At 44.2% G+C, this 20,450-nt stretch overlaps 3 protein-coding genes across 3 annotated transcripts in view; all 3 read left to right on the plus strand.

The window, feature by feature from the left end:
* LOC119222278 (adenylate cyclase type 6-like) overlaps window positions 1-8,140 on the plus strand; it is a 28,496-nt gene extending 20,356 nt beyond the window's left edge. Inside the window, exons 9-24 of the mRNA XM_037478781.2 lie at window positions 15-156; window positions 338-463; window positions 1,298-1,326; window positions 1,549-1,696; window positions 1,796-1,893; window positions 2,024-2,111; window positions 2,219-2,335; window positions 2,871-3,020; window positions 3,143-3,318; window positions 3,547-3,579; window positions 3,662-3,691; window positions 3,804-3,936; window positions 4,302-4,565; window positions 4,710-4,914; window positions 5,004-5,128; window positions 6,293-8,140. Of these exons, the coding sequence (XP_037334678.2) occupies window positions 15-156; window positions 338-463; window positions 1,298-1,326; window positions 1,549-1,696; window positions 1,796-1,893; window positions 2,024-2,111; window positions 2,219-2,335; window positions 2,871-3,020; window positions 3,143-3,318; window positions 3,547-3,579; window positions 3,662-3,691; window positions 3,804-3,936; window positions 4,302-4,565; window positions 4,710-4,914; window positions 5,004-5,128; window positions 6,293-6,421 (1,993 nt within the window). The 3' untranslated portion in view covers window positions 6,422-8,140. The remainder of the gene's footprint in view (window positions 1-14; window positions 157-337; window positions 464-1,297; window positions 1,327-1,548; window positions 1,697-1,795; window positions 1,894-2,023; window positions 2,112-2,218; window positions 2,336-2,870; window positions 3,021-3,142; window positions 3,319-3,546; window positions 3,580-3,661; window positions 3,692-3,803; window positions 3,937-4,301; window positions 4,566-4,709; window positions 4,915-5,003; window positions 5,129-6,292) is intronic.
* Window positions 8,141-9,809: 1,669 nt separating this feature from the next.
* On the plus strand, window positions 9,810-15,038 carry galnt6 (UDP-N-acetyl-alpha-D-galactosamine:polypeptide N-acetylgalactosaminyltransferase 6 (GalNAc-T6)). The gene is made up of 11 exons (XM_037481047.2): window positions 9,810-10,073; window positions 10,178-10,677; window positions 10,975-11,147; window positions 11,916-12,065; window positions 12,544-12,778; window positions 12,865-12,982; window positions 13,071-13,271; window positions 13,408-13,539; window positions 13,627-13,728; window positions 13,832-13,990; window positions 14,471-15,038. Exons 2-11 carry the CDS (start codon window positions 10,205-10,207, stop codon window positions 14,582-14,584), a joined length of 1,857 nt encoding a protein of 618 aa, XP_037336944.2. The 5' UTR covers window positions 9,810-10,073; window positions 10,178-10,204; the 3' UTR covers window positions 14,585-15,038.
* Window positions 15,039-15,725: 687 nt separating this feature from the next.
* LOC119223332 (glucose-6-phosphate 1-dehydrogenase-like) lies at window positions 15,726-20,419 on the plus strand. Its single transcript, XM_062564468.1, has 12 exons — window positions 15,726-15,855; window positions 16,392-16,429; window positions 16,557-16,665; window positions 16,755-16,972; window positions 17,052-17,210; window positions 17,370-17,495; window positions 17,584-17,677; window positions 17,780-17,966; window positions 18,057-18,292; window positions 19,197-19,273; window positions 19,372-19,464; window positions 19,561-20,419. The coding sequence occupies exons 1-12, from the start codon at window positions 15,739-15,741 to the stop codon at window positions 19,649-19,651; spliced, it is 1,545 nt and encodes a 514-aa protein (XP_062420452.1). The 5' UTR covers window positions 15,726-15,738; the 3' UTR covers window positions 19,652-20,419.
* Window positions 20,420-20,450: the final 31 nt, after the last annotated feature.

Here is a 20,450-nt window from a genome sequence, read left to right on the forward strand (position 1 = left end):
GTGTGTGTGTGTAGGCGGATCCACATCACAAAAGCCACACTACAGTATCTGAACGGGGACTATGAGGTGGAGCCAGGATCTGGAGGAGAGAGGAATGCTTATGTGAAGGAGAACAACATTGAAACCTTCTTGGTTATGGGCTGCAGCCAGAAGAGGGTTAGAACACACACACACACACACACACACAGAGAGTCAAACGTCCTTGAATACCTGCTTGACGTCCTTGGAACTTCACACAAGTGCCACATTTGACACAAACAATATAATGACTTTTCACTTAGCATAGAAGTCCTTGTTTGGCAAAGCCTTTACACTGGCAGGGTTTCTTCACTTCCAGAAAGACGAGAAAGCCTTGATGGCCAAGATGCAGCGGGCACGTGCAAATTCTACAGAGGGATTGATGCCGCGCTGGGTGCCTGACAGATCCTCCAGAACTAAGGAGTCCAAAGTCTTCAGGCAGATGGTGAGACAAACTCCAGACACACTAGATAAGCACATGGAACGTGCTCTCAAATCTGATCTATATCTGGCTTTCTCTAAGTCTTTCCACTCTCAGAAGTCATAAACATCCTTTCTAATAATCTCATCATCATGTTAACATTGTATTTTTCTCTTTACGACTTTACATCAATATATACTTCATACAAACTCCCTTTTCTCATGAATCTCTGAAAACACTAAAGACGGTGAACATGGTTAACATTATACCGGTTGAGCATTTTCATGTTAGCAATATTATTGTTAGTAGGAAGGCCGACCATCTTTATCTATTAAACATATTTCATCACAGAAAAACTGGGCTTTGCATCTGATACTCTGAATTTGAGTGGCTAACAGTGATACATGTATACTGAACTATATACGTTGTTAAGAACAAAGGAGACAATAGAAATGTGTGAAGCAGTATTGATCTGTTACAACCAGAGGGGTTCTTAATTGCATCACAAACTACTGAACCTGATGAGGCTGCAGATATTTCTCATTCTCACTCTCTCGCATATCCTCGCTCTCTTTATACTTAAAATCTCATTTCCTTTACTCTGTTACTTCCCCCACCCCTCTCCTTCTCCCTTACCCCCCCCTCTTCTCGCAGATTCTGAGCCCTAGGGGCAAAGAGGGTGTAATTTGAAGCCTCCGAGCATTAATTAAAACATCAGTCTGGCTCTCAGGGATTAGCTGTGCAGATGTCTCAGTTTCTCTGTCTATTTTTCACTTGTACTGTGGCTACATATTAATCTATGTCTTTATTGCACTGACTGTGGTCACTTTTTCCCCTCTGTGTTTTTGTTTTTCTCAGGGCATCGATGAAGCATCCAGCAAAGACAAGTGAGTGTTTTGGCTCTAATTTTTCTATTAGCGGTTGACTGGCAGAGTGTCACTGTAGCGTTCTAACTTTAGATCCCTCTGTTGGTTTTATACAGTCGGATCCAACCCGGCACTAATACCGCATTAGCTCTGAGTCACCCAGCCTGTCACAGCATAAGCCAACTCCATACACACAGACACAAACACACACACACAGTGACCTATTGTTCCATCTACCTAAAGCCGCTGCGCTCAGGAAGCGCTGAACCCCGAGGACGAGGTGGATGAGTTTCTTGCTCGGGCCATAGACGCGCGCAGCATTGACCAGCTGAGGAAGGATCATGTCAAGAAGTTCCTCCTCACCTTTCAGACCCCTGACCTCGAGAAAAAGGTTCGATCAGAGTTGGTTGAAATTTCACAAAAATTGCCTATAAAAGCAGCTGAATTGAGGTAAAAGGAAACGTATTTCTCAATGAATTTCTGTTTGCAGTACTCCAAAAAGGTTGATGATCGTTTTGGGGGATATGTGGCCTGCACTCTCCTTGTTTTCTGTTGCATTTGTTTCATTCAGCTGATTATTTTCCCAAAGTAAGTAGCTGTTTCTATAAGTTGCCTTTCCCATTCATTCATTATGGATAGGAAATGTGCTCTTGATTAGTTTATGTGGATTTAATAAGAGTTTTACGACCTAATGAACTGGTTTTCTTCTCTTCCGCAGAACAACACTCATGCTCGGTCTTTACATCAGCATCTTCATTGTCCTCGTCAACATCCTCTTCATCTGTGCCATCTACTCCTGCATCAAAGTGAGAAATAAAGGCTGTCTCCTCTATATGATGATCTTTATCATATATCTTCAGCCGGTATCACCAATGGTATTTACTCTCTCCTCTCCTGGTTTTCTGCATTCAAGCTCTTCCCAGCTGCCTTGCAGACTATAACCAAGAAAATAGTCCAGTCTCGTGCAAACAGCACACTGGTGGGCGTCTTCACCATCCTCCTCCTCTTCATTTCCTCCTTTGCTAACATGGTAAGGACCTTTAGCTCTTCCTGTAGTCATTTTGATTTGATTTAACAGTTGTGACTTGTTTCATGTTGTCCCCACAATGACATCAGGGAAGGGGCTACCAATCTGCCTCATTTGTTTGTCCCTCCATTAGTCACTTTTCAAAAGAGATTCTGCCCCATAGCGGGCATTTTTAAAATTGGACTAGTTTGCCTAAAGGCAAAGCTATGATTAGTCACTTTGACAGAAGGGGTAGAAATGAGTCTATTTTTAACCATTTCTCACGTTTATCAACATTTAGCATTGGGTTTGTGTAAGCTTGATTTAATAAACAAGCAAAACTGTTACTGTTTGCCAACATAAATGCTATGCCCAAGAAAATGTGTGTAAAGATTAATAGCAATTAGTATGCAGAAACTATTTTGAAACTTGAAAGCATTTGATGTTTTATGTCAAAACATTTCAAATGACCAGAAATAACAAATATTTCTGTGATGGACACTGTCTGATTGCCGTGGCTGCCAGTTAAATGACGGACTGTGTTGTCCTTTCCTGCCAGTTTACCTGCAGCAGAGTGAATCTCAAAGACTGTGTGGCCAACGAGCTGAACACATCGGAAACGTTCTGCCTGCTGCACAACCTGTCCAGGACAGCGGAGGATGCTCTGATTGTGTGTTCGAGCCAGGCCATGCCCTGCCATTTCCCCGAGGTCAGTCCCATAACATTTGGAGCGCGCGTGTGTGTGTGTGTGTGTGTGTGTGTGTTTGGGCGAATATTTGAATCTTCCCTTAACCTGCTTCCTCTTCCCTGGCCGTCGGCTCTCTGCTGCAGTATTTCAGCTACAGTGTACTGCTGACCCTGCTGGCCTGCTCCGTGTTCCTCCACATCAGCAGCATAGGGAAGCTGGCTCTGATGCTCTTCATCCAATTCACTTTCCTCCTGCTGGTCGAGTGGCCTCAGGTGGCCTTGTTTGACAACGCAGACCTGCTGGTCATCGCCAACACCCTGTGAGTCGCCTGCTAGGAACACACGCGTATACGGTGACACATACGGTGCACTCACTCTTTCCCAATTTCCGAACTGAATGGTTTGCGGCTTGTCTCACGATAGTGTGGTTTAGTCTGGACGTGGCCTACTTTTATACGATAACTTTTAGATTCTAAAGGACCTACTTTCTGACTAACCAGTTGGGCTCTATTCCTATTTTTGAATATGTTCTAAATTTTTTTCCTCAGGCAATTATCACCTGTTAATGATTCCCTACAGCAGTAAGTTACACTCTTGTTATTTTGTACTGCTTGATTTCAGTGATTAATATGCATTACAGGCGTTTTGTCATTTTTTTTCTAGGTCTGGTTTCAATGAAACTGCAGAACAGTGGTGAGTAGCTTTCAGTTGACGTGAGTTTTAAGTATGTGTCAGATTGCACACATTTTACTACAAGATTAGACACTCCATCATGTCTCTTATCAACCTCTATTTTTCTTCTCAGCCTAGAGAGCGTGACCAAGGTATCCTTAAAGGTCATGACCCCTGTTATCTTGACGGTGTTTGTTCTGGCTCTCTACTTGCACGGCCAGCAGGTGGAGTCCACCGCACGCCTGGACTTCCTCTGGAAGCTACAGGTAGATGACACTTAAACTTAAAAACAAGTGAATGTGCGGAACAAAACGGGAGCTGCTTTTAATGTCACCAAAAGACCTTTTTCAAGCAGGCATTTTGACTGGTCATAGCAGAAAAGCACCGGTCAGACAGTAAGTCTGGACAACAAGACACCGAGCCAGCATGCATAATGCCATGAGCCTGAGACTAAAGCACAGGAATCCAGTCATCCTCCATTTCATGTTTTACACTACACTGCTTTTGTTACTGTGACAAGTCAAACTATTATGCATGAAAAAAAAAAACAGAGCGAACACATGACTCCTTCATGAATCAAGTCACATCTCAGTGAGACTAAGCAACCACATCTCTCCCCATCTATCACCAGGCCACGGAGGAGAAGGAGGAGATGGAGGAGCTGCAGGCATACAACCGGCGCCTGCTCCACAACATCCTGCCCAAGGACGTAGCCGCCCACTTTCTGGCGCGGGAACGGCGGAATGACGAGCTGTACTACCAGTCATGTGAATGCGTCGCTGTCATGTTTGCCTCCATCAGCAACTTTTCGGAGTTTTACGTGGAGCTGGAGGCGAACAACGAGGGAGTGGAGTGTCTCAGGCTCCTCAATGAGATCATCGCCGATTTTGACGAGGTGAGATGAGGCCAAAGTGTGAGAAATACAAAGAAAGTAGAAAACATTTATCGGATATATTCAGTTTTGTTCAATGCTGTATTGCCTATTTGTGGTGGTTTGTGTTGTTCTGCCACTATAAAAGTTTGCGTTCCTCGCCTCTAGATCATCAGTGAGGAGAAGTTTCGTCAGCTCGAGAAAATCAAGACCATCGGCTCGACCTACATGGCGGCCTCTGGCCTCAACGACTCCACCTACGACAGAAAAGGCCGTTCACACATCCTGGCTCTGGCCGACTACGCCATGAGACTCAGAGAGCAGATGAAATACATCAACGAGCACTCCTTCAACAACTTCCAGATGAAGATAGGTAAGCCTGGGAGGAAACGTGAAACGTTATCTGATAAATCTGTCGGTGTAAGTAGCATGAGGTCACATGGCCAGGTGATTTGCTCCCAGGGTTGAACATGGGCCCGGTGGTAGCAGGTGTGATTGGAGCCAGGAAACCCCAGTATGATATCTGGGGGAACACAGTCAACGTGGCCAGCCGGATGGACAGCACAGGAGTACCAGACTGCATCCAGGTACTGACCCCGAACTTCTCTCAGCATCAGCAGTTTGAAATTTGTAATTATTGCTAAGTGAATCAGCCAATGCAAAAATACTGATCCAATTACTGATGTAATGTATCAATATGCGGTTATCATTTGTCATTCAGTGTGGAAGTGTGTGTCAGTTATCTTTACTCATACTCGGATAAATAATGTCCAGTCTGCAGACATCTTTCCTCTGACCCAGAGATGTTTATCACTCTTAGTACATTCAAAAGCATTGTTTGCAGTATCTGTAATAGACAAAGACATTTTATTAAAGGATATATTAATGTTCTGTTAATTCTGTTATAAATGAGTCCAGTTCTGCAGCTATAATGAGTTTATTATAAACTTTGGTTTAAGAAATTAAGTTCAGACAGCTGCTCTGCAGAAGGGCCCTTGAGCAAGAATCCCTGTCAGTACCGGACGTGATGTTATCTCACAGAAATAGGGCTTTAACGTCCTCCTGGAGAAGAGAATTATTCTATTCTTAAAGACGGATGAGTGCTGTCATTCAGGTTAGGTAAGTTATTTATTATCCGTGATTCATGGATTCATGGCGCTGTAGTTCAAATTTAACATTCAGCTTCTGCAAAGATTACACTCAAAACAATGCTGCCATCTGCTGAGAAATATCAGCTACTGCAAGTAAAATGGCCTTTTATATTACATCTATTTTTTTGAAAATGGATTCATTACTTAGACCGTGAAATATTAGACAAATATAATGTCCACTTTGGGTATATTTAACCAGCAATTATCAAATCTGTTATTAACACAGGAGAGCAGCAAATCTTTACATCAGAGATGAGTTTTAAATATATTAAATAGACAATTTTCCACCTTTGCAAAGTTGGAACTAGGCAATATTCTGCTCTTGCTATAGTGCTTGATGAATAACTCTATTCACTAAATTATTGTTGTTGACTGATTTCCAGTCAGTTCACCGTTTCAGCTGTAGTAGATAAGTAGAATTATCTTTTTTCTGTACTGCTATACAAAATATATCAATTTTTCAAACCCCTTTTTCTATATCTTATCAATGTAGCCACCTGAGGCAGATTATTCAATGAGAAACGGGGACTGACAGCGTTTCGCTTGGGGAGAGTTTAGTGTCTCACATTCTGGGTGTCAAATGTCCACGTCCTCCCTTAGGTGACCACAGATTTATACCACGTGCTGGTCGACAACGGGTACCAGCTGGACTGTCGAGGTGTTGTCAAGGTGAAGGGGAAGGGGGAGATGACCACTTACTTCCTCACCAGCGGCCCTGCGGGCAGTTAACGTCGGGCAAGCCGAACTGCAGTGCGACTCCCACTGCACTGACAAGCCGGAGACTGCAGAGAGACTGAGTGGTCAGCTCGAGCTGAGGAGCACCGAAGCACGCCGCGAACACGCCGGGGACAGAAGAAGAGACAACAAGAGACGAGCCCGGCACGTCGGTGTTTTGTCAAGTACTCTGACGCGCACACGTTGTTCATGTACGAAGGCTTTTTCCCAAGCTGAGATCACAAAGCCCAGTTGCCTTAGGACGGAAGCGACTTTGCTTGTGTATATGAGCAATAATACAAGTATTTCATCTGTAGTCGATATTTATTTTCGTGCGGATGGATTTATGTTATGACCTTGTAAAAAAGTATATATATATATATATATACAAAAAACTTGACTTAAAAAGATATTATGCAAGGACAACACCGATGATGAAAATGACCAAAGAACAAATGTTAGTTATGAAACACACACTTATGATTCTATTCAAAAGTACAGTAAACCTAAGTAATTATTCATCTTTTGGCATTGAAGGCCACAGTAATGTCACTGTCACCGATAGGGACGAACACTTTCTTTTAATGTTGTAGACTTATTCATGAAGGAGATCAGACGCACACCTTCGCAGGTAGAAAACACTCACAATAACCTTGGCTTGGACTTCTGTGTTTCTTATCAGGGTCTTCTTTGTTTCTTTTTTTAGCCTGTGGTTAGCCAGAGTCTGCACTCAAGGCTGTTTGTGCTCCCTGCAATGTGCTTTTGGTCAAAGCCAAAAACAAGAAGTATGAAATGAAGGAAGAACAGTTGCATTAGTATCCCGGTACTGAAGAGAGATTCATTCAACAAATGTTTTGTATAAGTGTGGGTGAGTACCGTGTGTCTGCGTGTGTGTGTGTGTGTGTGTGTGTGTGTTGGGTGAGGGGGGGTGAGCACACATAGCTAAATGCTGATCTTTACCTAGGAGCATACTGTAACTTTTCACTGTGAGGTTTTTATGATACTGTATGACGATGCTTTCTTGCCAAACCGGTTGCTGCAAGGCATGTTTTATATTATTCCTCAGAGTTGTGTCCTCAGAGTCCTATTCCTGATTTCTCGTGTCAAAACGCTAATTTGAAGAGAATCGTGTGCACTGCGCCTTCTACTGGTCTCTGATTTTGACTGATTTCACTCCAACTTAAATAAGCAAAAGCCTATGAAACGTTTATTTTGGATTGTGTTACAACGTGTCAACATAAAGTGGTTTCCTGATGGCTACAGGATAAACTATTTTCAGGAATTATTTGTCTGCTCAAGTATTGCATTGAGATTATATAGTTACAAGATCTGCGTACTTCATGGACCAATATTCACAACTTTACACAACAGTATTTGACCCCATCTGGTTATAATGGCACATGGAGGCTTGTAACCCCCTAAAATTAGTGTTTTGAAACCATAATCATTTGAATGTATGTAATGATTACCATCTTTGTCCACAATAAACTACTTCTGAAGGAAAACACTATACATCGCATTTACATTGTACTGGAGGCCAAATTGTTAGGACACCTGTTGAAAAGTGAAGGTATTTTACATTTAGACGAGCATTTAGACACATTTAGACACCTTGTGTTGGTATCTCACATTTCTGTCCAAGCCCAAAAGAACACTGCCTTCAAAGGCTACAAAAAAAACCTTGCTTTCCTTAAATTCAAAGGTCAACTAAACACTGTTTAGCGTGTTTTCCTTTAAAAGTGTAAGAAACAGTGCAATGATTTACTTGATTAGTTCACCCTTGGACTATGAATAATAAATTGCTGTTTTGCATTGATTGTGTTCATCAGATTTCTTTTCTTATTATTTCTCTTTTCCTGTCGAGGCTCTGTGAAGAAGAAGTGCAAGTAAAGCGCTCAACGAGGTCTTGTGTCAATCAGCCGTCTGCAATCAGGATTTCTCCTTGTGACAGTAACCTGAGAGAAGCCTACTTCTCCTTTTCTGAATAAATCAGTCTACAGTTTCAAGAGGGTGGTACAGGAGAGAATCTTAAATTGCCTGCGCATGAATAATACATTTCTGTTGAGGTAATGGCAATGTTCACTCACAGCACTCTATGCTGAACATTAATTAAGCACCATGAATTCCTCCTAATCCCTGATGAAAAAGCACTAATGTTACTTTAATAGGCTCAGGATACAGGGACTTGTAATGTCTGTACTACACTATCCTTTTACCTTTTTACATTGTAACTACGGACCTCATCCTGTAGCCTACACGATCACACTTTTTAATATCAACTAATATTTCTTTAAATACCAAAAATGTGTGTATTAAGTCTCATTTTGTTGCTATTTGATCCGATCCATTATTATATTATATTACTATCAATATGACTATTTCACTTTATATTTGCCTGTCCCGTAGACGTGGTTTCATATTTCCCTCGCGGGAACCTGTGGTGTGTTTTCCGGGTGAAAGGGGGTTTGAGGCAGGCGGCCGGCAGGGGACTCCCCCCGCCTCCACGCAGCTAATCATCGCAACTAATGGCACCTGCTCGGTTCAGAGGGGAAGGCGACAGGCAGTCGACCAACTCCGCGATAGAGGAAAGACACCCGGAGGCCGCGCAGAGCAGCACGGAGAAAGGAGGTCGGCCGCTTTCAGGTAAGGAGCCGCACTTACGTCGAAATAATCCTCCTCGCAGAATGACAGGTCCTCACTCACTCATTCACTCACTCACCAAGTGTCTCGTGTCTCACTTCTACAGCCGAAAAGAGCGGAGACGTGTGTTGAACATTTTCCGATTTACACAAGATGCTCTTCCTCTTTCACTTCGCATCGTTGTGCGGAATTGCTTCAGTTCACGTTGCGTGGTTTTACTTGTGTTTCAAGTTGCTTTCAGCTGAGGAGAAGTGTGGTTCCTTTTTTTTGATTTTTGTCAAATTTGACAAGCACGCCATTATGACGCTTGAAGTTTTTCTGGGTGGAGTTAAAGATTACTTAGATTAAAAATATAATGCTATGTTCTTCCTTCCCTCCTCCTTTGTTGTTAAAAATGTGGGTCGACTGGTTACTACACAACTTCAGAATGGGCAGGGATTGTTTCCCCCCCCCCCCCCCACGAGGAGTGTCCTCTTGATTCAGTTATGAAGGAGGCCGGCTTGAGAATGGAGTAAATGAATTATGAAGTAAGAATCTCTAACTGAGCAGACATCTCGCCTACTGACACGCAGAACTCGTCCATTTCAAGGATATCCTGTTTCACCTAGCAGGAAACCGGCCCCTGTGCCACAGCTGGGTGGACGTCGTGGACCTGTCACGCTCCACGTAGCAAACTCCAGGTGGTGGCTGATCACTAAGGGTGAGGTGGATTAGTGGCGTGGGGGCGGGGGGGTGTTGACCTGTTACCAACAGGTGAGGGAGTGGCCGGCCGATGTGTGCCGTGTCGTGGCCCGCCGGATGCCACGTTGGCTCCTGGAGGGCTGCGGCAGGTGAAATCAGGTGTTTACCGGGAGGCGTGGCGTGTTCACACTCTCCGCCTCCCCCCTGGTCCCTCCGTGGGGACTATTTCCCAAAGAGACAATGAGGAGCGTTGTGTTGCCTCACTCGGACTCACACGCACGAACCGGCTTAGGGAATGCTCTTCTTGTTTGTCTGCATTAGCTACCTGAATGTCCAGTAAGAGCAGGTAAGGGTTTCGGAGGAGTTGGTTTTGAAGGCGGGGGTTTTTTTCCCGAGCTTGGCTGGAACGAATGACGTGCTTGAAATCGTTTTTTCTCTCTTTTTTAACAGCTTGTGAGCGCGGCACGTTTGTGAAACATGCGTCCGTTCCTACGCCGACGCATGTCCCCCCTGAAGCTGGCGCTCCTTGGGGGGGCGTTCTTCCTGGTGGTGCTGGTGGTTCTCCAGAGGGACGTCGGGTCTTCTGTTGCTGTTGACCCCTGGTTCAAGGAGCTGGCGGACAAGATGGTCATAGTCCGGAAGGCCGTCAACAACTTTGGCTTCCAGATCGGAGCGCCGCAGGAGCCGTCAGGGGGGCAGCAGCAGCCCACCCTGGATGCCAAATGCCTCCCTGGATTCTATTCTCCGTCGGACCTCACACCTCACCTGGAGAGACCTCCTCAGGACCCCGAAAGCCCCGGGGCTGATGGGAAAGCATTCGCGAGAGACAACATGTCCCCGGACGACGTGAAGGAGAAGGAGGAAGGAATGACGAGGCACTGTTTCAACCAGTTTGCCAGTGACCGTATCTCGCTCAGCCGGAGCCTCGGGGACGACACGAGGCCGATAGAGTAAGAACGTGTTCTCAATATAATCTGAGATGGTTTGAAATGGGCTGACATGTACGCCGCAGGCCAGATAATATACCGGGTCATGCACAGAGCAGTAAATTATTTACATAATACGCCTTTTACGAGATACGCCTTGAGCAATTAAGCCTTTCAAGTGAGCGCTGTTTGCTTTGACTTGACCAGACCTTGAATGTCTTCAAACAATGATGTGTTGCGAGGCCTCGTGTCAGATTTGCCTCTCACTCTCGCACACCCTTCTTTGTCTCCGTGTTCCCTGACGTGGCTCACCGGGCTCAGATGCGTGCAGAGGACGTTTCGCCGCTGTCCTCCTCTGCCCACCACCAGTGTCATTATTGTCTTCCACAACGAGGCTTGGTCCACCCTCCTCAGGACGGTCTACAGCGTCCTGTACACGTCTCCTGCGTCGCTGCTCAAAGAGATCATCCTGGTGGACGATGCCAGTGTTTCAGGTACGAAAAATTGAAAAAATGTGTACACTAATGACTAAAAAAAACCAAGGCCTCACTCGCAGCAAAATATAGGTTCGTGATTTCATTAGTTCATATTTCTGCTCATGTCGGGGCAGGAAGTGAAGAACATATTTGTAAGCTCAGCTCACTTGTTGATAGCTGGGAAGTTGAGGTTTTAATAAAGCTTAAGTAAACCTATTTCAAAGAGTAAGAAGGAAGCTGCCAGTGCCTAAACAGTCATGGTGAAAAGAAAACGGGCCTCCCTGTGTAGGACTGACGTTTCATAATTAAAAGCTGAACAATTACTGGAACACGTACTCACAGTAAACTGGGATGGTTCTTCAGAAAGGTTATAAGTGATTTATTAATTAAATTGTCAGAGTTAGGCCAGGGCAGGTAGGCCGTCATAAATTAAAATAATGTGGTGTGTTTTACTTTGCACAAGGCTGGTCACATGTTTTGCATTCCAACGTGTCTGTTATGTGCCCTTACCTTCTGTACGTATTTTACTCCTAAATAATTAAACTTCCCCTTTTTGCTACCAGAGATGGAGCTCTGTCATAACAGCTTGACTTTGTGGTTGTCAGATTGATTAAAACTGAAACCTTAGAACTGAGAAATGTGCGCCACAGTAAATACTCATAGAAGGAAACTGTGATCCAGATTCACCAGCAACGTTTCCACTTCATGCTACAAATGTCACATCCTACATTTTGACGGTTTAACCAAAGACGAAAAAAAGACCTGATGATGTTCTAATTTTCCCAGAGCACCTGAAGAGCAAACTGGATGAGTTTGTGGTTCAGTTGAAGATTGTTCGCGTTGTGAGGCAGCAGGAGAGGAAGGGCCTCATCACTGCCAGGCTGCTGGGGGCCAGCATTGCTCAAGGCGAAATCCTCACTTTTCTCGACGCACACTGTGAGAAAACGCACACGTACACAACGACATCGGCCAAAACGGGCTTCTTTTTTAAAGCAGGGTTAACCCCAACCCTTGTTTTCACTCTTTAATAGAATGTACATTTCACAACTTTCAATGCTTTCTCTTAAAGTGTTTTGACATGGTAACGCACAGAGAGCTGATGAAAATGTACCTGTGACTACATTTTATGATTTGACTCCCAACACTCACTACAAATCATTGTGATAGTAACTTGTTTAACCATCCAGCATCTATTTTAGATCATTTTCAGTCATTTGCAAGTGGTATTCCTTCAAATTTCAGTCCTGGTTGATTTTAGAATTGATTTTGAGTGAAATCTAAGGAACATTTCTCAGATTTAAAAAAATTCTGTGCCAATCCGGTCGGCCCCCTGCTACCCAGCATAGCTGTACTGGTATGAGTGAGGATGCACGAGTTGCTCTGAAGTGCCCTCTGTCCTTCCTCCCCCGTCCAGGTGAGTGTTTCCACGGCTGGTTGGAGCCGTTGTTGGCCCGCATTGTTGAGGAACCTACTGCCGTGGTTAGTCCAGAGATCACGACCATTGACCTCAACACCTTTCAGTTCAACAAGCCCGTGGCCTCCAACCGCGCTTTCAACCGAGGCAACTTTGACTGGAGCCTGGGCTTTGGCTGGGAGGCCATCCCCGAGGACGCGAGGCAGCTGCGCAAGGATGAGACCTACCCTATAAAGTATGAAGGATCATGTCTGTGTGTCACTCAAACCGCCCTGAACCACTCGAGTGTCTAAAGCTGTGATGTGCCTCGGGATGTTTCAGGACACCCACTTTTGCCGGAGGTCTTTTCTCCATCTCAAAGACGTACTTTGAACACATTGGAACATATGACGACAAGATGGAGATCTGGGGGGGTGAAAATGTGGAGATGTCGTTCAGGGTGCGTCTCTTTGTCTACACTTGCGCACATTATTCCACGCACCCTCGTCAAAGTCGAAATTTCAAGCCGCGTCGAATGTGATTCACAGGTGTGGCAGTGTGGGGGTCAGCTCGAGATCATCCCTTGTTCCGTGGTGGGCCATGTCTTCCGCACCAAAAGCCCCCACACCTTCCCCAAGGGCACAGATGTCATCACTCGCAACCAAGTCCGCCTGGCTGAGGTCTGGATGGACGACTACAAGAAGATCTACTATCGCCGCAACAATATTGCTGCAGCTATGGCCAGAGAGGTCTGTGTGGAGAATGTTACAAGCACTTGGATACAGTGACATTTTATCTGCCCCTCTTCCACAACACAACTTTATATTCTTGACGAGGATGTTTTGTGTGCTTTTCTAATGTCTCTCTTTCGATGTGTGTGTGTAGCATAACTTTGGGGATATATCCGACCGCCTAAATCTGAGAGAGAGGCTCAAGTGCAAGAACTTCACCTGGTACTTGAACACCGTTTACCCAGAGGCCTTCGTTCCCGACTTAAACCCAGATAAGTCTGGAGCAGTAAGTCACCGCTTACGTTTGTCTATATTTGCGTATAATGTAACACCGTTCATATTACAGATCTCTTTGTGTCTGCGTTTACACCAGATTAAAAACTCAGGCTCCAACACGTGCCTGGACGTTGGGGAGGCTAACACTGGAGGTAAAGCTGTGATCATGTACCAGTGTCACAACATGGGAGGCAACCAGGTGCGGCCTCTAATGACTCACAAAATGTGAAATTAAGATTTGGAAATGACTTGACGATTTGTTCTCTGGGACAGTTCTCTGACGGGATGTTTGTCTCTTCTAGTACTTTGAATACTCCTCTCATAAGGAGCTGCGTCATAATATTGGGACTCAGCTGTGTCTTCATGCCACGACCCAGCCGGAGCCAGTGTTGGTCCACGTGTGTGAGCTGAAGGGGAAGGGCACCAAGTTGGCCCCACTGCAGGAGTGGGTCTTTACAGAGGTGAGGGACCTCTGAGGTGGAGCTTTTTTGTATGTAATAGAGATTGGGGAAGAGATCACTGTCACATCTGTCTGCTTAATATAAGGTTACACCTAGATGCTGCTTAGCATGCAATCTGGGGAAAAAAAGGGGCAAGCGTTGAACCTCCACTGTTGTTGTCACCGTGAGGTTGCCAGGCAACAAGCAGAGACAACATAAAGTCAGGCACCCAGCCAAGAAGTAAATGAGTACAACAGATCATATTTAATGGAACACTTTTCTTATCACACCTTTTGTTTTAAGTTAAGATAAGCTAACCACCTTTCGGCTGTAGCTATATATTTACCAGACGGAGGGTAGTATTTTATCTTCTCTTCTCTTTATTTCTCTTTATTAAACATAGATTTATTAAAGGAATAGTTCAAATGTAATTTATTGGTATGTCAATATCATTTTAAGCTTCTGTTGTGATTCACCTTTTTCTATGATGCTACTCTCCAGGAAAACCTGCTGAAGAATCCCATTAGTGGGAAATGTTTGCGGCTGGTTGGAGACCATCCTCAGATGGACCAATGTAATGCCGCCGACCTCTACCAGCACTGGACCTTCAGCTGACCTCCCCGTCGGCCCATTGGGTGACATCAGGCACCTCGTGTCCCCTTCCTCGGACTGTGGTCTGAGGAGCCACCTAGAAGGACTTGCTGCTGTGGAGCACGGGGCTATTCTGAGTGGCTAGTGAAATGTGGAGGACAAAGAGAAGACAGTTGGAATCTGTTGAAGACGCTCGGGTTGGCCGTGACTTGTTTTAGATGTATTTATGATGGACAGATAGCTGTCTAAAGGTGGCTGGGAATTTTGAGAAACTTAACTGTGAACTGTGGGGCGATGGGAGTGAACCGGGAATGATAACACTCCCTTTGTAAAATAACTTAATATGTTTTAGTTTAATTTTTTATTGTCTGACAATGAATGTTGAAACGTGACATTGAATATGTGACGCATCGAAAATCAAGAGATGTCTTTTTTTAAATAAAAATGATTTGTTCTGTCAGATAAATGAGCATTTGTTATAGAAAAATTCTTCAGTCAGCAAAAGTATCTAGAAAACAAGAAATGCGCCTCTACGTCAGGGTGTTTACACAATCTTATTACACAATATTACACAATTCTTTTTTTCTGGGTAATTGTTGGTAATATTCACTGTGGTTACTGGTGATACAAATATCAAATAATTGATATTTAGATATAGGTTCCCTTCCCTTGATTCACAACTCATTCTGTAGTACTGTGTGTGGAGGATTGTTTTTAAAGGCAAAGTACTCGGTCATTATTCTGCAACAAAGCCGTAGGATTTTCTCATGGAGAAAGACCTGCTCCGGTTGCGAAACATTTGTTGAAGGAGTGGTTTAAGAGCAGGAAACATTCCTGCCAATTGTTTTCAGCCTTGTCTGAATAGACTTGAAATTGATAAGCAAGATTTCTTCCACGTTGCCAAACCTGTTCTCATTTGACACGTTGATTCTATTCCCTACGTTGGATCGCGTTGATCCAAGCTGCTGAACTAGAGAGCCAAATACATCCAGTACTTTACACAGCATGAGGAAATGAACACACTAAGGCATTATCTCTATCCAACCGTAGATGGCGGTAATAACGTTCTGCAAGGTGAGGTGACCGTTGAAGTGTCCCCCATGCTGTGGGTCTCACGTAGCCAGAGGGCAGTGAGAGTTGCCACAGTCCGGACCGACTGAGAGCAGACGGGCCAAAACATGAGCTCTGAGCCTGTGACTCGTTCTGAGGTTTTTGGACAGCTCAGGAGGGATCTCTATGGAGGGGAGCAGGCCAGTCATTCCAGCACGCACATATTCATCATCCTGGGAGCCTCTGTGAGTACAACCTTTGAACAGCACGACCTGAAGAACCACCGTTTACCTCGAAAAGGCATTTGCCTCGATCACAATTTTAACAAAGATCTGTCGAAACGTTCAGGTTTCAGATTTTACAGTTAATAAAAAGGTTTGAAAAGAGATTTTAAAGTGACAGTGTTGACACGAAGAGAACAATTCACTTTGGAATGGTGTGGTAATCAGGAAAACTAATCCACACTAATCCACTACTTTTTTCTTTGTAACAGAAAGAACAGGATGATTATGGAGCCAACACATTTAGTTAGACCACTTTTAAATAGAGCTCGGTACAAGTTCCAAAGTCCAGATGTCTGTCTTCTTTGTTTGTTCACCTATTATATGGCGATGTCTTTAGATTTTAACTAAAATCTCTGTCCTGAACAAAATGTTGTGTTCAAAGTTCTTTGCAACAGATTAACTGCCTCCTCATCAATTCTTGATGTTCATAGTGGATTATTTTAGATTTCCCAACTACACCTCTTTCACCTTATTCTTCATTCATATATTTTGCACAGGGGGATCTTGCTACAAAGAAGATCTATCCAACTTTATGGTGAGTGAATGGCTGCCCAAACAGCATGTGCATGGGAGCCGTCTTTCGAGTTGTCTTGTCGCTCTGTGCCACGAGGACGTGGACCCTTGGACCATGTTATGCATCGCTGCTATTGACGCTCCCTTAGGTGGTTGTTCAGAAATGGCCTGCTCCCACATGACACATACGTTGTTGGTTTTGCCCGTTCTAAACTGACTGTGGAGGACATCAAGGCGGCATGTCTTCCTCATATGAAGGTACCGTGCGTGGTGGCTATCTGGCGCAACATCGTTGATTATTTGGGCTGCTTTTTTTCTGCAAACATTGTTTTTACATTTCCCCTCAGGTCGCCGATGAGGACGTCGAATGTCTCTCGGCATTTTTCAGTAAGAGCTCCTACCTGAGCGGCAAATATGACGATGACACCTCTTTCGCCCGACTTGACGCCCATCTGTCGTCGCTGCCTGGGGGAGCTGACGCCAACAGACTCTTCTACCTGGCCCTGCCAGCCACCGTCTACCAGCATGTCAGCACAAACATCAGAACCTACTGCATGAGTCGCAGGTCAGTGTCTGTCATGGGAGCGCGGTAGTTCCCTTGCTGTTAGATCGCAGTGTTCTGATCAGCTGTGCATGTAAAACAGAGGCTGGAGCAGGGTAATTGTTGAGAAGCCCTTTGGACGAGATCTGCAGAGCTCAGAGGAGCTGTCGGCCCACCTGTCCTCCCTGTTCACAGAGGACCAGATCTACCGCATAGACCACTACCTGGGCAAGGAGATGGTGCAGAACCTCATGGTTCTCAGGTAACAACCTCTGTACCAACATTCTCAAGCACTGTTCCCCTGGTAAAAAAAAAACAAAATATGTCATAGAATACTGGCGTACTTGTTGTTTCGTTCCTCCTGTCCCTTGTTTTGAGTGTTGTTGTTTTTTTTAGATCTGTTTTATTCTCCCACGACCAGGTTTGCAAATCGTATTTTCGGACCAATATGGAACAGGAACAGTGTGGCCTGCGTGGTCCTCACTTTCAAAGAGCATTTTGGAACTCAGGGCCGTGGAGGATACTTTGATGACTTTGGTATTATTCGGTGAGAGGCGGTAGATTTACAAGTACCATGTTTTTGTTACACTAGATCCTTTACTTACCATGATTCTTCCTATTGGTTCTTAACGCAGCGATGTCATGCAGAATCATCTCCTCCAGATACTCTGTTTGGTCGCCATGGAGAAACCGGCTTCCACCAGCCCGGATGATGTGAGGGATGAGAAGGTAACACTAATGATTAAATGTAAATAATAATTTGAATCATTTGTTCATATTTTTGATCTAAAATATCAGAGCTTCGTGTCCTGTCTTTTGTGTGTGCTGCAGGTGAAGGTGCTGAAGTGTGTAGCTCCAGTTGCTGGGACAGATGTGGTGCTCGGTCAGTATTTGGGGGACCCTGAGGGCGAAGGCTACTCCAAGCTGGGTTACCATGACAACCCAACCGTTCCAGAAGGCTCCTGCACGCCGACCTTTGCCACGGCTGTGCTTTATGTCCAGAATGAAAGATGGGACGGTGAGGCAAAACATTTCTTTTCTTTTCCTCCCCAGTCATGTTTTTGCACCCCTCACCATCCATCACCCCATTCAACCACCCTTCCCCCAGGCGTACCTTTCATTCTCCGCTGCGGCAAAGCTTTGAATGAACGGAAGGCAGAAGTGCGTCTGCAGTTCACCGACGTGCCGGGAGACATCTTTGGGGACCGCTGTCAGAGGAATGAGCTGGTGGTGCGTGTGCAGCCGGACGAAGCCATTTACCTCAAGATGATGACCAAAAGGCCCGGAGTTTACTTCAGCCCAGAGGAGACTGAGCTAGACCTCACCTATAGGAGCAGATACGAGGTGACACTCCCAACCCAAAGCCCCAATTTCAATATTTAATGTGTGTAGGGTTTTACTTGCTTCTGAAAATGTTCTTTGATTAAGTGAAGCTCTTTGTGTCGTTCTATTGTCACCAAATTCTTTATATAAGTTGGTTTCACTTGAATTGAATAGTCAAATTTTGATCTTTAATGTACAGAATATACTGTAACTTAAAATGGATTTTAAGGTCTTACTTGATAGCATTTGACTGATGTCTATGTCTCACATTAGTATTGAAATTTGGGTGGAGGTGTAGAGATGCAAAATACTATTGTGTAATGTGTGACAGAATATGTTCTCACTTGCGTCATATTCCATCCGCAGACTGTACGGTGGAACCTAAGCATCCAGCCACTAACACAACCACAAAGAATCAAGTAGTGTAAAATCAAAAAGGATTTAATAACTACTCCTACAAAATAGAGAATCGGCTTTCCCCACTCAATCTGACAAATCAAAAGAAGATTCTGCCTGAGACCGAGACTTTTCTTTTGGGGGGTTGTCCATTATTTTTTACAGCCTTATGCAATTGGCTGCACAGCTAACAGTAGCTCCGCCCAGTTTGGTCACCGCTTATGTTCATCCACGCCCAGGAATTTTATTACCCTTACTCTCTGGTTCCATCTTGTGATCGAACCTGGAGCCTCACCTAGCCAGACCTTTACCTCATCAATAACACAATGCACAACTCACCTTGGGCCTATAGATTCTTTAAGGAAACATCATTTTTGGATATAATATAACACATTTATCATCAACTTCTAACACACTCTATTCACAACATGTCCAACATCATCATATTTCATAACCTCATAAAAATAATATTCAACTAATCCGTACACCTTCGACATCAAGCAGGTATTTATATGCCATCTTCTTCTAGAACGTGAAGCTCCCAGACGCTTACGAGAGGCTGATACTAGATGTTTTCTGCGGAAACCAGATGCACTTTGTTCGCAGGTGGGTTGCTCCATGTACTGTAATAACCTATTCTAGGTATTTTATTTTAGTTAGGGTATTTTGTTTTGGACATGAAGTACTCTTTGTTCTGTCGCCAGTGATGAGCTGCGGGAGGCCTGGAGGATCTTCACCCCCCTCCTCCACCAAATAGAGGGGGAGAGGACGCAACCAATCCCGTATACATACGGAAGGTAAAATGTCTGTATTGGGCGACAGAAATAAATACAGGATACAGAAATGTCACTTCCACTGATCATATCTGCTGTCTTTCTTTTGTGCATCCATAGTCGTGGTCCGGACGAAGCAGATGACCTTATGAAGAGGGTGGGATTTCGCTATGAGGGAACATACAAGTGGGTGAAGCCCCACCCAACATGAATTAACACACGCCACCACACAACAGACACTGCAATCTTTCACTGCTGTAATCTTTTTGACTGTTTCTCCCCATTCACACAAATGTTAATTTGGAAATAACAATTACTGTACATTTAAAAAATCAAATCTTTTGCTAGAACTTACTTACTTAACCATATGACTACTTTTTAACATGATTTAAACATAGATAACGTATATTTGATGTTAAAAAAACAAACATAAGGAAGATCAATATTTACACATTTCATTGTTGAGAATATGAACCTGGTCTCTGCTATCAGCAGGCCCGTGTTTACAGCCATAAACACCACATAAGATTTATACCAGGACGTCTTGTTGGTGTCTGGTTGGTAACAACAGATGACATAAAAGTTTACCTAAAATGTCCTGCTTCAGGTGAGAAGGATTTTCATGTAGGTGCTTTGGACTCAATTTAAATTTAATTCATAACATTGGTGCATGAATTGTGATTGGATTTACTTTTAAATTGGTGTTTTTTCAACTGCTTGCAGCAGACGGATGCTATTTTTGTGAGCCATGTCTGTCTGTCAGGTACTTGGTCCAGCTGGCGGCCTTCTAACTGCAAACACACATAGCTTTGACAAATAATAGACCGTTCGCTCATCCTGCCAGTTCTCTGAGGGCCGTGGGAAGCGCAGTAAAGACATCTGTTATACAACTTCTCCTCCGGAGACTTTTTTATTTGTTCCCTTATGTGTTATTTGATTTGCACTGTACTTTTTATGTATACCATGGAATGTTATGATCTTTCAGTACGGTGAGTAAAGGTGACACTAAA

Source organism: Pungitius pungitius, chromosome 1, assembly GCF_949316345.1.
Source record: "Pungitius pungitius chromosome 1, fPunPun2.1, whole genome shotgun sequence".
NCBI lineage: Eukaryota > Metazoa > Chordata > Actinopteri > Perciformes > Gasterosteidae > Pungitius > Pungitius pungitius.

Excerpts from the sequence above, each read along its gene's own strand:
- galnt6 (XM_037481047.2), top strand. The coding sequence starts at position 10,205 with ATGCGTCCGTTCCTACGCCGACGCATGTCCCCCCTGAAGCTGGCGCTC. Across the intron at positions 13,272-13,407 it reads CTGCAGCTATGGCCAGAGAG|CATAACTTTGGGGATATATC; the intron begins GTCTGTGTGGAG and ends GTGTGTGTGTAG. Across the intron at positions 13,991-14,470 it reads AGGAGTGGGTCTTTACAGAG|GAAAACCTGCTGAAGAATCC; the intron begins GTGAGGGACCTC and ends GCTACTCTCCAG.
- LOC119223332 (XM_062564468.1), top strand. The coding sequence starts at position 15,739 with ATGAGCTCTGAGCCTGTGACTCGTTCTGAGGTTTTTGGACAGCTCAGG. Across the intron at positions 17,967-18,056 it reads CCAGAATGAAAGATGGGACG|GCGTACCTTTCATTCTCCGC; the intron begins GTGAGGCAAAAC and ends CCCTTCCCCCAG. Across the intron at positions 19,274-19,371 it reads CAGATGCACTTTGTTCGCAG|TGATGAGCTGCGGGAGGCCT; the intron begins GTGGGTTGCTCC and ends TTCTGTCGCCAG.